Raw genomic sequence first — 16,247 nt, 5'->3', positions numbered from 1 at the left:
ATGGAAATTTTTCACCAGGCTTGAAAGAGCCAAGTAATTATTTTCTGTAATGGATTTCAGACATAAATATACATAAATGCAGTCAGCCATTTATTAGCTGAATTCAGATATATCAGGGCCCAATTCCATTGAAAACGTAGCCCTACTTACAGCATCACAAGAAGGCACCATGATGAAATGGAAAAAAAAAAGTTAAACTAGGAATCAGAGGCCCAGGTATTAGGCTGGGATGCAATTACTTACTAACTTAAGTGACTTTGGAGAAGTAACCAAAACTCAATTTCCACATTTGCACAATGAGCAGTTTGGAATATAGCTTTTTAAGACCCCTCTGAGCTCTGCAGTCCTGAGTATGGAATCTCAAAGTCTAGACCTCTTCTTGCCCCTGGTATCACAGTAATAGACTTGTGTTTGTAAACTCAAAATATGTGATAACTAATTATTTAATGACTAATCGTAAAATGCAAGCATAAAATTTCAGCAGTCTTATTGCTTGAGAATTGTAGACCACAAAATAAACAAAGGTGTCGAGGGCTATTTGAACATGCCTTTCGATCCATTTTCCCTCTATTATGGATGCTGCCATGTGAGACCGTGAGAGACCCACGGACAAAAGCTGACAACTAGCAGAGAAAAGAAAAGCCCCATAAAACAGGTGCTTTAAACATGAAGCAGGTGTTGATGTTTATTTCTACCTGACTGCTGCATAGATTGACATAGTTAAAATTTCATGGTAGGAGTTCTCCCCACACGTAAAGAACAAGGGAAATAGACAAATCACAAAAGAAATGAAAATGGTAAACAAGCATATGAAAAACTGTTCACCCACACTAGTAAACAGATGAGTTGCCTTTTTTTCTCTTTTCTAATTTTTTTCCTGGTATATATCTCAGTGATGACAGAGATAGGACGAAACTGTGCTTTCATCCGTCACTGCTAGAGAGCACATAAACTGGTACAAACCTTTTGGAAAATACCTGATGTCATTAAACAATGATGTTAGTATTCACGCGCTTTGGCTGTGATTCCATTCAGAACAGAGGACAAACCATTGGCATGGATGGAGAAGAATGGAAAACGACCTCTAAATGTCCAACACAGATGAAAGATCGTAAGATGTGTTACATCTGCTCAACTCTGTAGCATGCAGCTTTGCAAAACAGACCCTCTAGAGGCTACTTACCAACAGAAAATCTATGACCTGTGAACTGTGGGAAACTGTCAGCCCATATATATATATCTTTGGCTTATACAATGTTTAAAATTTTTTTAACCAACTTTTATAAAAAGTTAAAAACTTACATAAAAACCGTTTGTTTGGCACTTGTCAAAAACTCAGAATAATTGGCAACACTAGACCTTTTGCATAACAATAATTTGGAACTAAGTAGTAGTTGTTCCCTTTAGTGTAAGGAACACATAATGCCCTGGATCTGCAGTCCTGATTCAGTGACCCTTGAAGACATTCGAATTCATGACCCCTGACCTACACTTAATAATCAGGATATAAAACTGTACATATAGTTTTAAATATACACATGAAAAAGAAGTAATCCCCCAAAATGTTATGACTTGGTTGTATTAGAGTTCTAGTATTATGGTTACTTTTCTTTTTTTTTTCCTATTTTAAAATTGCCTGCATGATTTTTATATTTTAAAAATGTAAAATGTATGACCTTTCAGCCAAGTCCCAGTATTTTAGTAAATATCAATGATTTTCAGTCAATAAAAGAGAAAGGGGAGGGCCGTATGTCTCCTCCCCCCCATAATCTGGCAGCCAGGTGCGGCATTATAGGACAATGACAGTGAGTCTTGGCACAAATTCTAACCAAACACCACTTACTAGCCAGAAATGACACATTTGCTTTCTGTAATCCCAGAGAAGTCCCCCTTGCTTTCCTCAGGACTCACAATATTGAAGTAAAAATGTGAAGGATACCTGAGTGACAGTTTCATTCTTAGGCAGATGCAGTTATGTCCTGAGTGACAGTTTCATTCTTAGGCAGATGCAATTATGTTCCAGTAACAAAATTGGACAACATAGTGTCAGGTGTGTGCAGTAGGGAAAGGAAAGACAGAGCTGAGGGCCATGGGCACTGCTGGGTGGAACAGGTTCTCACGCCTCCCTCCTGCAGAGACGTTGGAGGATAAAGTCTAACCACTTGTCTCGACTACTACTTATTTCACAAATGGAAAATCATTCCTAAGGCCCTTTATGCAGCTTAATGAACCTTCTGGTGTCAATTTTGATAAAGATAATTAAAATGATTTAACAATCATCTCTCTAAAGTGGATCGCTGATTAGGATACTTCAAATCCTGGTTGTCTCTAGGATATATGATGAAGTTTACTTATCTATTTCATACTAATGCTGAAAAAATTTTAAAGTAAATGGCTATTAGAAACCACAGCTGTTGGTTTTTGAAAAAGCAATAATCTATAGGTCTGTGCTTTATTGAGCTATTATGTGTCGTAATCCAATTTTTGTTTTTATAACACTGTTCTTTCTAAATTTAATCTCACTAAGTACTTAAAATATAGATGAGTAGCAAAATCAGATAAACCCCATTTAGTGACAAATGATCAAAGGACAAGGCTCCAGCTAAGACCTGCTTCCCTGATTCAGTTCTCTAAAACCCAGGCTTCTACACCTACGTTAAAGGACTTGAAAGTTGAAAAATAGAAATGCCAAGTGTCCTTTGTAGTGTGTTACAACAGAATATGGAATAATACTCTGGATGCAAATAACACTTCTTGAAACACTGTAAACAGAAAGTTCAAAGTGGCTGGCCATTTTCATTCTGTACATAGTAGTGATTTGGAAATTGAATACATTCCTTTCAATTCAACTTAAATTCACACACATTTCTGACATTAGCAATAGAAAGAGATCTGAGGAAAAGAATAAAGGTATTAATGTAATGAGAAAGAGGCCAGGCTGGAGCCTTCTGGTTTCACAGAAGCCAGAGTGGCCCAATCATGTGGAATTGGGACTGGGACCCACACTCCTGCACCCTTTGGATCTCCTGGGCAGCCATCTCCCTGGGACCCATACTGACTTGGATTTACTGTCTTAGCCCAGGGGTGGAGCAGTTTCAGAGGCTTCCACTTAGCTCGCCCATTAAAACAGTTTTTAACCCACAGTCCAAGAAACAAATGGTAGAGCCAACAAGTCCCAAATACGTTCAGCTCAGTAATTTATTCTGGAAGAGGGGAGATGGTCACCGGGTAGATGGACCCACTGTTAGTCCTGAGATACAACTCCATTTATTATCTGAATCCCGTAAGTCCCCATTCTTAAAGGCACGCTGTAGAGAGTCTTGTCCCTGAGGATCAATTTCATCTTGGATCATGTATCCCATGTCTTCAGAATGCTTGTGTCCACTCCTTTCCCCAAGTCACCCAAGGAAGTAACCACAGGTCCTCTGGAGGAAGGGAATCACTGCCCTGTGCATTCGCAGTGGGGTTGCAGGCCCGCACTCCTTGGAGAACCAGCCTTACCTTCAGTCAGTAGCTTCTGGGTCTGGAGATTCAGCAAGAGAGCACCACTTTGTACTAGGCGGGTTGTGCCCTGTCTCCTGATCACCTCTCCACCCTTGAGATCTCCTGATGGTAGAGCTTGAGGAATACTGTCATTGGCTACCTATTCTATTAACCACCTCTAAATCTCTCTGCAGGTATCCCTCAGACATAACCACTTCTCACTGTGTCCATCATACTTGGGACAGTAAAACACCACCTCTGGACCCCTCTTCTTCCATCACCATTGTTATCAGTGAGCCCTCACTGGAACAGCATCTGGCCCACAGGGCTACCACAGGGCTCCCAGTGACACAGGCGGCCTCCCACCAGTGCGTTCCCCCTCCGTTCAGTTGGTGTGTCCATGGCGCCTTTGGTCGGTGTGTCCACTGCGCCTCCAGTCAGTGTGTCCACTGCGCCCTCAGTCGGCGTGGACACGGAGCCTCCAGTCAGTGTGTCCACTGCGCCTCCAGTCGGCGTGGACACGGAGCCTCCAGTCAGTGTGTCCACTGCGCCTCCAGTCGGCGTGGACACGGAGCCTCCAGTCGGTGTGTTCACTGCGCCTCCAGTCGGCGTGGACACGGAGCCTCCAGTCGGTGTGTTCACTGCGCCTCCAGTCGGCGTGGACACGGAGCCTCCAGTCAGTGTGTCCACTGCGCCTTCAGTCGGCGTGGACACGGAGCCTCCAGTCGGTGTGTTCACTGCGCCTCCAGTCGGCATGGACACGGAGCCTCCAGTCAATGTGCCCACTGCGCCCTCAGTCGGCGTGGACACGAACCCTCCAGTCAGTGTGTCCACTGCGCCTTCAGTCGGCATGGACACGGACCCTCCAGTCAGTGTGTCCACTGCGCCTTCAGTCGGCGTGGACACGGACCCTCCAGTCAGTGTGTCCACTGCGCCTCCAGTCGGCGTGGACACGGAGCCTCCAGGCATGGACACGGAGCCTCCAGTCAATGTGCCCACTGCGCCGTCAGTCGGCGTGGACACGGACCCTCCAGTCAGTGTGTCCACTGCGCCTTCAGTCGGCGTGGACACGGACCCTCCAGTCAGTGTGTCCACTGCGCCTTCAGTCAGCGTGGACACGGACCCTCCAGTCAGTGTGTCCACTGCGCCTTCAGTCGGCGTGGACACGGAGCCTCCAGTGGGTGTGGACACGGAGCCTCCAGTCAATGTGCCCACTGCGCCTCCAGTCGGCGTGGACATGGAGCCTCCAGTCAATGTGTCCACTGCGCCTTCAGTCGGCGTGGACACGGAGCCTCCAGTCGGTGTGTCCACTGTGCCCTCAGTCGGCGTGGACACGGAGCCTCCAGTCGGTGTGTCCACTGCGCCTTCAGTCGGCGTGGAGACGGAGCCTCCAGTGGGTGTGGACACGGAGCCTCCAGTCGGTGTGTCCACTGTGCCCTCAGTCGGCGTGGACACAGAGCCTCCAGTCGGTGTGTCCACTGTGCCCTCAGTCGGCGTGGACACGGAGCCTCCAGTCGGTGTGTCCACTGTGCCCTCAGTCGGCGTGGACACGGAGCCTCCAGTCGGTGTGTCCACTGTGCCCTCAGTCGGCGTGGACACGGAGCCTCCAGTCAGTGTGTCCACTGCGCCTTCAGTCGGCGTGAGCACGGAGCCTCCAGTCGGTGTGTCCACTGTGCCCTCAGTTGGCGTGGACATGGCACCTCCAGTTGGTGTGTCCACTGCGCCCTCTGTCGGCGTGGACACTGAGCCTCCAGTCGGTGTGCCCACTGTGCCCTCTGTCAGCGTGGACATGGCACCTCCAGTCGGTGTGTCCACTGCGCCCTCTGTCGGCGTGGACACTGAGCCTCCAGTCGGTGTGCCCACTGTGCCCTCTGTCAGCGTGGACATGGCACCTCCAGTTGGTGTGTCCACTGCGCCCTCTGTCGGCGTGGACACTGAGCCTCCAGTCGGTGTGCCCACTGTGCCCTCTGTCAGCGTGGACATGGCACCTCCAGTCGGTGTGTCCACTGCGCCCTCTGTCGGCGTGGACATGGTGGTGTGCCCACTGTGCCTGCGTGGCATGGCACCTCCAGTCGGTGTGTCCACTGTGCCCTCAGTCGACGCGGACACGGAGCCTCCAGTGGGTGTGCCCACTGCGCCTTCAGTCGATGTGCCCACTGCGCCCTCTGTCGGCGTGGACATGGCACCTCCAGTCGGTGTGTCCACTGCGCCCTCAGTCGGCGTGGACACGGAGCCTCCAGTCAGTGTGTCCACTGCGCCTTCAGTCGGCGTGAGCACGGAGCCTCCAGTCGGTGTGTCCACTGTGCCCTCAGTTGGGTGGCTCCTGTCAGCGTGGACATGGCACCTCCAGTCGGTGTGTCCACTGCGCCCTCTGTCGGCGTGGACACTGAGCCTCCAGTCGGTGTGCCCACTGTGCCCTCTGTCAGCGTGGACATGGCACCTCCAGTCGGTGTGTCCACTGCGCCCTCTGTCGGCGTGGACATGGCACCTCCAGTCGGTGTGTCCACTGTGCCCTCAGTCGACGCGGACACGGAGCCTCCAGTGGGTGTGCCCACTGCGCCTTCAGTTGATGTGCCCACTGCGCCCTCTGTCGGCGTGGACATGGCACCTCCAGTCGGTGTGTCCACTGCGCCCTCAGTCGGCGTGGACACGGAGCCTCCAGTCAGTGTGTCCACTGCGCCTTCAGTCGGCGTGAGCACGGAGCCTCCAGTCAGTGTGTCCACTGTGCCCTCTGTCAGCGTGGACATGGCACCTCCAGTCGGTGTGTCCACTGCGCCCTCTGTCGGCGTGGACACGGAGCCTCCACTCGGTGTGTCCACTGTGCCCTCAGTCGACGCGGACACGGAGCCTCCAGTGGGTGTGCCCACTGCGCCTTCAGTTGATGTGCCCACTGCGCCCTCTGTCGGCGTGGACATGGCACCTCCAGTCGGTGTGTCCACTGCGCCCTCAGTCGGCGTGGACACTGAGCCTCCAGTCAGTGTGTCCACTGCGCCTTCAGTCGGCGTGGACACGGACCCTCCAGTCGGTGTGTCCACTGTGCCCTCAGTCGGCGTGGACATGGCACCTCCAGTCGGTGTGTCCACTGCGCCCTCTGTTGGCGTGGACACGGAGCCTCCAGTCGGTGTGCCCACTGCGCCCTCTGTCGGCGTGGACATGGCACCTCCAGTCGGTGTGGACACTGCGCCTGCAGTCGGTGTGGAGACTGCGCCTCCAGTCGGTGTGTCCACTGCACCCTCTGTCGGCGTGGACATGGCACCTCCAGTCGGTGTGGACACTGCGCCTGCAGTCGGTGTGGAGACTGCGCCTCCAGTCGGCGTGGACACGGAGCCTCCAGTCGGCGTGGACATGGCACCTCCAGTCGGTGTGTCCACTGCGCCTCCAGTCGGTGTGTCCACTGCGCCCTCTGTCGGCGTGGACATGGCACCTCCAGTCGGTGTGGACACTGCGCCTGCAGTCGGTGTGGACACGGAGCCTCCAGTTGGCGTGGACACGGAGCCTCCAGTCGGCGTGGACACTGCGCCTCCAGTCGGTGTGTCCACTGCGCCCTCTGTCGGCGTGGACATGGCACCTCCAGTTGGTGTGTCCACTGTGCCCTCAGTCGACGTGGACACGGAGCCTCCAGTGGGTGTGCCCACTGCGCCTTCAGTCGATGTGCCCACTGCGCCCTCTGTCGGCGTGGACATGGCACCTCCAGTCAGTGTGTCCACTGCGCCTCCAGTCGGTGTGGACACTGCGCCTCCAGTCAGTGTGTCCACTGCGCCCTCAGTCGGCGTGGACACGGAGCCTCCAGTCGGCGTGGACACTGCGCCTCCAGTCGGTGTGTCCACTGCGCCCTCTGTCGGCGTGGACATGGCACCTCCAGTCGGTGTGTCCACTGCGCCCTCTGTCGGCGTGGACATGGCACCTCCAGTTGGTGTGTCCACTGTGCCCTCAGTCGACGTGGACACGGAGCCTCCAGTGGGTGTGCCCACTGCGCCTTCAGTCGATGTGCCCACTGTGCCCTCAGTCGGCGTGGACACGGAGCCTCCAGTCGGTGTGGACACTGCGCCTCCAGTCGGTGTGGACATGGAGCCTCCAGTCGGTGTGCCCACTGTGCCCTCTGTCGGCGTGGACATGGCACCTCCAGTCAATGTGCCCACTGCGCCTTCAGTCGGTGTGTCCACTGTGCCTTCTGCAGGGCTCCCTTGAAAAAGCATAAACACTGCAAGTACCATATGCTTTCCCTCATAGGTGGAATCTAATGAGCAAAATAAACTAAAAAGCAAAACAGAAACAGGCGCATAGAGAACAAACTGACAGCTGTCAGAGGGGCGAGGAGTTGTGGGGCTGGGAGAAAAAGGGGAAGGGATGAAGGAAAAAAACCCTAAACCCTCATGGACAGACAACAGTGTGGTGACTACCAGAGGGAAAGGGCAGGGGGAGGGACCGGAGGGTAAAGGGGAGATAAACACTGATGGAAGGAGACTTGACTCGGGGTGGAGAACACACAGTACAGCATACAGCTGATGTATTATAGAAATGTGCACCTGAAACCTATATAACTATATTAACCAATGCCGCCTCAATTAATTCAATAAAAAGTAAAAAATAAAATAAATACACAGTTTATTATTTAGTGCAATAATTAATAGCCATTATAATGAAATCGGATGTTGAATCTGCTAATTACAGAGTTTTCCTCTTGGTACACGTTAAAAATAAATAACTATTAATATGAACATTTCCATCCTCTACCACCCAACATCACCCTGCATTCACAGATAAACTTTGAGAGGCACTCAGTAGCCAACAGGGAGACGGCTGCGGATCCTGGTCCGGCCGAGCACCTGGTGACTTCAAAAGTGGCCACTTCAGTCGCCCACAGGCCTCTCCCATGTTCTGCAGTGTGCACTGCACCTGCGCACAGAGCCGCCCCTTCGCTGGCTTTAGCACTGCACCTGTGCACAGAGCTGCCCCTTCACTGGCTTTAGAAGGGGGGCAGGTCCTTAAACCTGTCGGTCTCTCAGCTTGTTCACCTTTAATTGAAAGGGTATATGGAGAGCATATTGGCCCTTCCTATTTCTCGGAAATAAAACACACATCCAAATGCAAAGTGAACACAGAAAGCTTTTACTTCCTTTCAAGGAAGATTTCCTGGTTAATCCCATGTGATTTTATAACCATAGACACAATCTTATCCTTAGTCATTCATTACCAAAAATAAAGACTATGGTTACACTTCACTCTCCATAGATGCAAACAATCTCATGTATTTTGACAATGAACAGGAAGCAAGACAAAACACAAATTCCGAGGAGAAGAAAACAATGCTTTTTCTTTTTTTTAATTAATTTTATTGTTTGTTTTTTATCTTGTCTATTTCACTGTTTGTATGTTTATCTCCCGAGAGTCCAGCAAAGTGAGGGGAAACATCTGCAGGCTAATTTTAAACAATATGAAAGGGATTGGGCACTAAATATTAAAAAAATAAGGCTTTTAGCTTATTATGAAACTAGGGGGAAATTTTCTAACTGAATCAGTTAAATTGGTCTGCAAGTCATTAATAATGGAGAACATATATCTCCTCTAACAAATAATTTAAACATTGCGTACACTACCAAAGAAACTAGTCAGGGTACGGGTATTTTCAAGTCATAATTCCCTGGGTCAGACTAAAAACAGTTACTTTTTAGCCTAAAGTCAGAAGAGCAAAATCTGTAAAAGTGACAATATCATCACTGTTCACAGCAGTCTACTAATGAACCCTGCAAGTTCTGAGTCTTTTCAATAAAATGAACCCTGATTTCTTGGCAAGCTCCCTGCTTAAGGGGCAAGTAACTCTTGAAGGAAGGAGAGGCCAAATATTTCTGTTTATAGATATTATCCTGGATGAAATATCAAGAGCTTTTGGATTAGACTGGACAGTATGCAAAAAGGAGGTAACCAGATACCAATTGTGTTGGAGATTTAAGATGTGTGTACCATAACTGAAGGCAGAGTTTTTTATATGTAGCTATAGGATGTTCTGCTTGGGATCATTCTGTCCGTACCTCCTGTCTGGGCAGCACTCAGACATTTCTATTATCTGGTGCATCTGTACTTCTAAATTATTACAGCTGATACTTAAAATGATGCCTCTGACACTCTCCTAGGTTCTGTAGGTTTTTCCAAATTAAAGAATGGTCACACAGTACCTGGTATTATTTTGGTATTAGCCTATATGTATAATAATTATTTTAAAACTGGTAATCCATATTGGGCTCATTGAGAGCTCTCTCCACTAATCTTGCCGTTTTACTAACCAGAATATCCCCTTCTCCCAACAGGATTAATGATTAAGGCTTATCATACAACCCAAACCAGAATGAGGCCAATGGGTTCTTGGAATCCATCCACCCGTGATGAAATATCCCATTGGCCAACTCTTCGATGCAAAAATTGCATCACCGGGGTGTTGTAATGCAACCTGAACATCTCACAGAATAAGTCCTCGTGAAGACCAGATGTCCAAATCCTCAGATTTTTGTAAGATTCGGAATTGTTTTTCACTTAGACCTCCACTTGCTCACTCTTATCTACACTCGTCAGTCCGGCTTTGGTTGGCTGTTGGAGGTCCAGTGCAAGAATTCCAACTCCACCTCCCAGTGTCTCCTCTAGGGACTTAGGAGTGGAAGGCAGCTCGGTTCTTTCTGGTCATCCACCAGGCACGGCAGCCCAGGCTTCCTGGGGTAAGTTCGACAGGCGGTTTTAAAGAACTCTTCTGCAGCATCGAGAGCAATGAGACGGTCCTGCCAAAAATTAAACACAAAAATGTTGTCAAGATGGAAACCAAGCCCTACTGATGGGAAAACCAATCTAATAACCAAACCCACCCTAGAAATAATAATGAGGAAACATTTATTAAATTTTTCTCAACAAATTTAGAGACACGCCTTAATCTTTTCCTTACATTATCCACAAAATATCCCACCACTCTTGGAGTCCTCTCAAATTCTTTTTCTTTTTCTTTTTCTTTTTTTAAAGATTTTATTTATTTATTTTTAGAGAAAGGGAAAGAGAAGGAGAAAGAGAGGGAGAGAAACATCAATGTGTGGGTGCCTTTCATGCACCCTCTCACCAGGGACCTGGCCAGCAACCCAGGCATGTGACCTGACTGGGAATCGAACTGGTGACCCTTTGGTTTGCAGCCCGTGCTCAGTTCCCAGAGCCAGACCAGCCAGGGCTCAAAATCTTTCTCAATCTTAGGTTATGTACAAAATATTTCTCATATCTCTGACCTAAAAAGCTGACTATACAGCAGAACTGATTGCAAAACAGATTCTTGAGCCATAATCCAAGCCTCCATAGGTCTGGGTGCAACCCAGAAATCTAAATTTTTATTTTTGGTTTTTCATGAGTAACTTTGGAGGCACATCTCTAAAGTGAGGGAGTGCGCCCTCTTCATCCCTTCCTGCTTTCTGGTGGCTGGAATGGCAGCCATGTGGCAGGAGCAGCCAGCACCGACCATGGTGGGGCCACAGAGGAGTGGAACCTGGGTCACCGACACCGTGGGGCACTGTACCAGCCCTGGATGGACTGCCTCTCCACTTCTATGAGAGAGAGAACGAATGTCAACTTTATTGAAGCCGCTGCTTATTTTCACTTCCAGCCAAATCTTACCAAAATAAATCCTTCCGCCTTATCCATGCAAGGGGGATCGTTTCACGACACCAAACCAATTTACGTGTCGAAAGCCCCCTTCTGAAACTGGCTTGCCACCCTCGGCTTGGGGTCCAGTGAGCTGGGAAGGGGCTCTGCTGCCCCAGACAGAACGAGGGTTTGTGAAGCCCTCCAGGTGGCTCCGGCGCTGCCGCCACTGGAAACCAGGGCTCAGGATGCCAGTGCCACCTGCTCCCTCCTGTTGTGGTGTTGCCGGGCGGTGCAGGAAGGAGGAAATGGAATCACAGAAAGGCAGAAACTGAAAGCAAAATCAGGGTAGATGAGAAAGTGCCTCCACTTACCAACACAAAGAGATACCTCTCCGAGAGCTGCCAACCCGCGGGAAAGATCGTGGTCTCTTCGGCCAGTTTCAACAACATCTCTCGCGCTTTCCTCGTGTTCTCAGAGTCACTGACGGTGCTGAGTTTGGTCACCGACAGCAAAGAGTCTGCTTCCTTTTGAAAACCTGAGGCCAAAGAAATGCACCTGTTGTGGGAAGTGGTCAGGGGGAGTGACTGCCCTGCCGTTGGGCGCCAGCAGGAGACGAGGGGACCCAAATGTGGATTCTGAACCAATGCAGAAAACGGAGGCCAGAGGCACTGTCTCCCCAGCTCAGGGGGACTGGCTGGCACTTTCATTCAAATTCGTTGGACATCTCTTCTTGTTGAACTTCCTTTGTTAACTCTTTCCTCAGAGTTAAGCCTCAGACACTCGTCCACCACCTGCTTGGCTGTTTTGGTTGCAGGCCCTTCCCCACCTACTGTTCACCTCCTCCGCTGCCCCCAGAATGCCCACCTGCCTTTGTGGCTTGGAGGCCAAAGAGCAGTCCCTCCCACGTCCCTCCTTCTCCAATCCCAGGTTCCCTTTGACAAGGCAATATGGTTGGCTGGTTAAAAGTACTTACCCAAAGGTATCAAGGACTCATAGATTCAAACCTGCCTGGAGCGAATTAGATTTTTAAAAAGATGCCTATTAAATAAAGCCCACCAACACTGGGAGAGTAAAGGGGGCGGAAGTCCACCCCATCCCACTGCATCCAAGGAAAGCAACCGGGCACCCCACTTTTGAAAAGTTATAATGCCAAGCTGTCCTGCTCTCTTTCAAAGTGGAAGGACTGAAGACTTCAAAGTTATAAATTCAATTTTTAAACATTAAAAGGAGTTTATTTTACAATATGAAGGCCATGTTTATCATATCACAACCCTAGCAGAATTAAGAAAAATCAATACGGAGTATCTACTCTAATGCCTCAGGGATTTTTCCCCACCTTTGAAGCTTTTCTGCCTTGTAGTCTTTCTGAAAGTTCATATAAATTTTGTCGTACTCTTACCAAAAAAAAAAAACAAACGGTTGCTTACAAAAATATCTCTCTCCCGACCTGCCTCATCTTATAAAGCTATTATTCATCGGTCAATTACTCCCAGCTAATTCAGTCAATGTACTACACCCCCAAAACTAGGTGGTAGTGCCGATATGATCCCACTGCCCTGGGCTCCTTGACATTGAGGACGGATGGAGTAACACGGGGCAAAACGTGGCCTCGAGACACAAGCCGGTGATGAGAGAAAGGTTGGATGTTTATGCTGGAGGAGGCGGGAGGACAGGGTTGGGGGAATAATTCACACACCACAGCCTTAAGCCGTCAATTACGGACACTCCTTTTACAAAAACCCCGGTGAAGAACGTGAAGAGGAAGGACCCCAACCGCCCATTTTCACCATTTCACAATCACGGGCAGACTCACCCAAATCTTCTAAAATGCGTTTCCATTTGTTTCGCACTTTCCTCCGAATCTGTCGCAGGCTGTAGATATCATAGTTGAGTTTCTGCCATTCCTGTAGGAGAATGAAAATTCGGTTTTACTCTCTGGCCTAAACATCTATGCAAATCCCACACTTAAATTCTTTAAACACGTGTTTCTCCTCTTCATTAAACTTCGAAGTGGATCTAAGAGAAAAGAAGGAGATGGAGAGACAAGAGTCAAGGGGAAAACACAGGCTACCATTTCTGGAGAATCTGCCACGTAGCAGCAGATACGACACGTTACATGAATTATCCTAACTACATTCTTCAAAGTAACTAGTCTTGCAACTTCCATAATCTCACCTGTAAAGGAGGGATAACAAATGCAAACATCCCACTTAAGACTGTCATAAAGACTAAAGGTATACAAAAGCACGATACCTGCACACAGAGGACACCAATAAAATCCGTGTATTATTAAAGCCATTTTACAGATCAAGAAACTGAGAGCCAAAGAAGTTAATTGGCTAATCCAACATCATCCAGCTAATGAGTGTCAGAATTTATACTTGAATCCAGGTCTGACTCCCAAGTTCATGAGAAAAATGACATAAGAAGAATATATACGTAGACCTAGGAGTCCCGAGCGTCTTCCTTCCCAGCCAATGCTTCCTTCATCGGGTCTCAGTGTGGTTCCCTCTCACTCACATGCTCATGACAGGAGAATCTTTCAGGCACCGAGCAGAACTGCCACAGGTTATCATTCTGAAACCTTGCCTCTGGGGTTGTAGGCCATCATGTTGACTCCGAAATAGAACGTGAATCTTTCAGGAGCATTAGACTCTTTACTGAGCTATGTCTTACTGAGTATGTCTTTCACATGTCATTGAAATTGGTTTTTAAGGAGCTTTACCTAGATGGAACAGTCATTTTGTAAAATATACCTTTTTCTCTTAGCAAAACCACACAACTATCCTAAAGCACAGCTTAAAAGAACATCATTCTAAAATACTCAATTTAAGACTCAGGTTGTATGATATTTTGACTGCTCTCCCTGAAAATGTTTCGATGATGCTATTATTTTCCTACCAAGCCACTTTTAAGGTTTGCCTTGTTCATTGCTAATCAACTTTCATGGCTGGTTAAGAGAATTCAATTTAGCTGCCATTCAAAACATTTAATGATACCACTTGGAAAAGGGAAACTAGCAAAATACAGTGTTTTGTTACAAATGCATTTTAGATCTGTATCTAAGGACGCGCATGGTGAGGTCAGGGATTTCAGCTACATCCCAGAAGTTCAGAAGTGGGGGATTTGAGTACTCTCTCCTGATTTATTTTTGTTTTTGTTTTTGACCAAAGGCTTGCACACACATGCAGGTGCTCACAACTATGGCAACTGGGGTCAGGGACAAAGCCTGTGGCCGTAGAAGAAAGTGAAGTTCACTGCTTCATCTCAGAAACACGTTACCCTGACCTCCTATGCATCATCACCATGATAAAGCGCACCTGTGCCAGGCCCTGGAGACTGTGTAAGTCACCAGGGGAAAACCTGAAGTACTGCCGTTTTCCCTGGATGGGCCTTATCATACTAAATCAGTCATTCAGTGTGTGGCATCATGGAAAAGAGCGTGGGTGCCAGAGCCAGACTGCCCGGGTTTGGGTCCCAACTCCAACGTTTATTTATTAACAGCTGACTCTGGGCCAGTTCATAACCTCACTCATGGCAGGGCCTCACCTGCAATATAAGGTTAGTAACACCACCTCACCGCATGTGTCTTGAGAGGCTCAAATGAGTTCATGTAAACCCAGCAGATGGGCATTGTCCTCCAAGTACTGTGGACACAGTAAGGAAACAATCCTCCAAGACTCGGGCGGTTTCTGTTATGAGGACCTGAGGACATTACACAGGGCAATACGCCGCGTCTCGTGCAGCCCCAGGAGAAACACTGCTGTGCTCTCGGCAGTGAGTACAATTTTTCTTTCCCTGAAAATTACTTCACCTTTCCAGACATTGTGAATTTGGTGAGTGATCAATTCTCACACTTGCATACAAAGGTAGAGTCCTGTCGCGAAAAACTGAAAGGTGTTTTCGAATTAATCAGCATCTTTGTTTATGTCCTTATTCATGTTCGTTCTCTTTCTTATCTCCTAGCGTGTGTTATCACACTGTATTTTCATGCAAGTTGCACTAAACCCTTTTTGATAAAAGGAGGTGTGGAAATAAATAAGATATTTCACAGAGCATTGCTGTGCTTGTTCTCAACAACGCTGACCCTCCTCTTTGCTGGACAAAAAGTGGTGGGACTCTTGATCCCAGGGATGAGAGCCCCTCTGTGTGTCCAGTTACATTCACACAACCTTAAATTCTGCGACAGACCACTAGGTGGCTTCACTGACTTACAGTTAAAGGTCTCTGCTAATTTTTCATTCAGCTTCTTAGGCTTATTTACGTCTTAGACCTGTTCCGTCAACTAAGTGTAGCCAAATCTCTATTTTTCAGAGACGTGGTTATCCTTGGGTGGTCCAGGCTTCAGACTTTTTCTTTTTAATCTTTCTCTTCCTGCTGGTCATTTAGCAGTTATTCCTAGACACCAACACTAAATGTTTTACAAATCCAGCATCTGTGACTCTGATACAGTGTTTGATGGAGAAGCAACAGTGTGACAATTTCAGTTACTAAGGATGGACCCACACATGACAGATCGACTGGCCTGCACAGGAGACCAGCTTGTTCAGCTCAGTGGAATGAAGCTATGCGTTTCTTATATCCACATGATCACTGTCTTCTTTTGACAGAATAGACATGGATAATCATATGAAAGTATCTGGAAGTTTTGTGCAAAATTTAAAGTTCTAATACCAGTAGAAGTTCAGGGAGTATTTTACCTAAGAATTGGGTTTTGGTAAAATAACTGTTAAGAGGGGAATTTTAATTCCTTTTTAACACTTAACCCCAAAGAACAGAACCTAAAGTGACAAATAAAAAGTGATTTATGAAATCTGCCTACAATTTAAGAAACTAACTCGTCTTCCCTACTACTAAGAGAAAAACAAATGCTATCCTTCTATAATTTTTAAATGGTAACAATTTGTCTTTAGACAAATAATTTGGAAGTAACAATTTAAAGACTAGTTAAATCTTCTTCACCAGTGAGGGGAAACTCAAACCTACTAGGCATCAGAAGTGAAAGCCTCATTTTCTAAAATAAACTTTTGTTTTTCTAATTTCTGAAATAATACATCGTGGCCCATGTGATGCTATGGCCCACAACTTTAACAAGGAGTAAATCAGCAAAGGTGAAAGAAAAAGAAAGTGCGGAATTAATTTCACAAGATAACTGG

General features: G+C 47.6%; 1 protein-coding gene across 1 annotated transcript in view; it reads right to left on the bottom strand.

Moving 5' to 3' along the window:
- Positions 1–8,071: 8,071 nt before the first annotated feature.
- Positions 8,072–16,247, bottom strand: part of MREG (melanoregulin) — a 51,699-nt gene continuing 43,523 nt past the window's right edge. The window contains exons 3-5 of the mRNA XM_037132324.2: positions 12,905–12,995; positions 11,463–11,626; positions 8,072–10,250 (exon numbers count right to left, since the gene is read on the bottom strand). Coding sequence (XP_036988219.2) covers positions 10,116–10,250; positions 11,463–11,626; positions 12,905–12,995 — 390 coding nt within the window. The 3' untranslated portion in view covers positions 8,072–10,115. The remainder of the gene's footprint in view (positions 10,251–11,462; positions 11,627–12,904; positions 12,996–16,247) is intronic.

The sequence above is a fragment of the Artibeus jamaicensis genome, unplaced genomic scaffold (genome assembly GCF_021234435.1).
Source record: "Artibeus jamaicensis isolate MK-2021 breed Jamaican fruit bat unplaced genomic scaffold, CSHL_Jam_final contig_1015, whole genome shotgun sequence".
Taxonomy (NCBI): Eukaryota; Metazoa; Chordata; class Mammalia; order Chiroptera; family Phyllostomidae; genus Artibeus; species Artibeus jamaicensis.
This window is presented reverse-complemented; position numbering and strand designations above follow the sequence as displayed.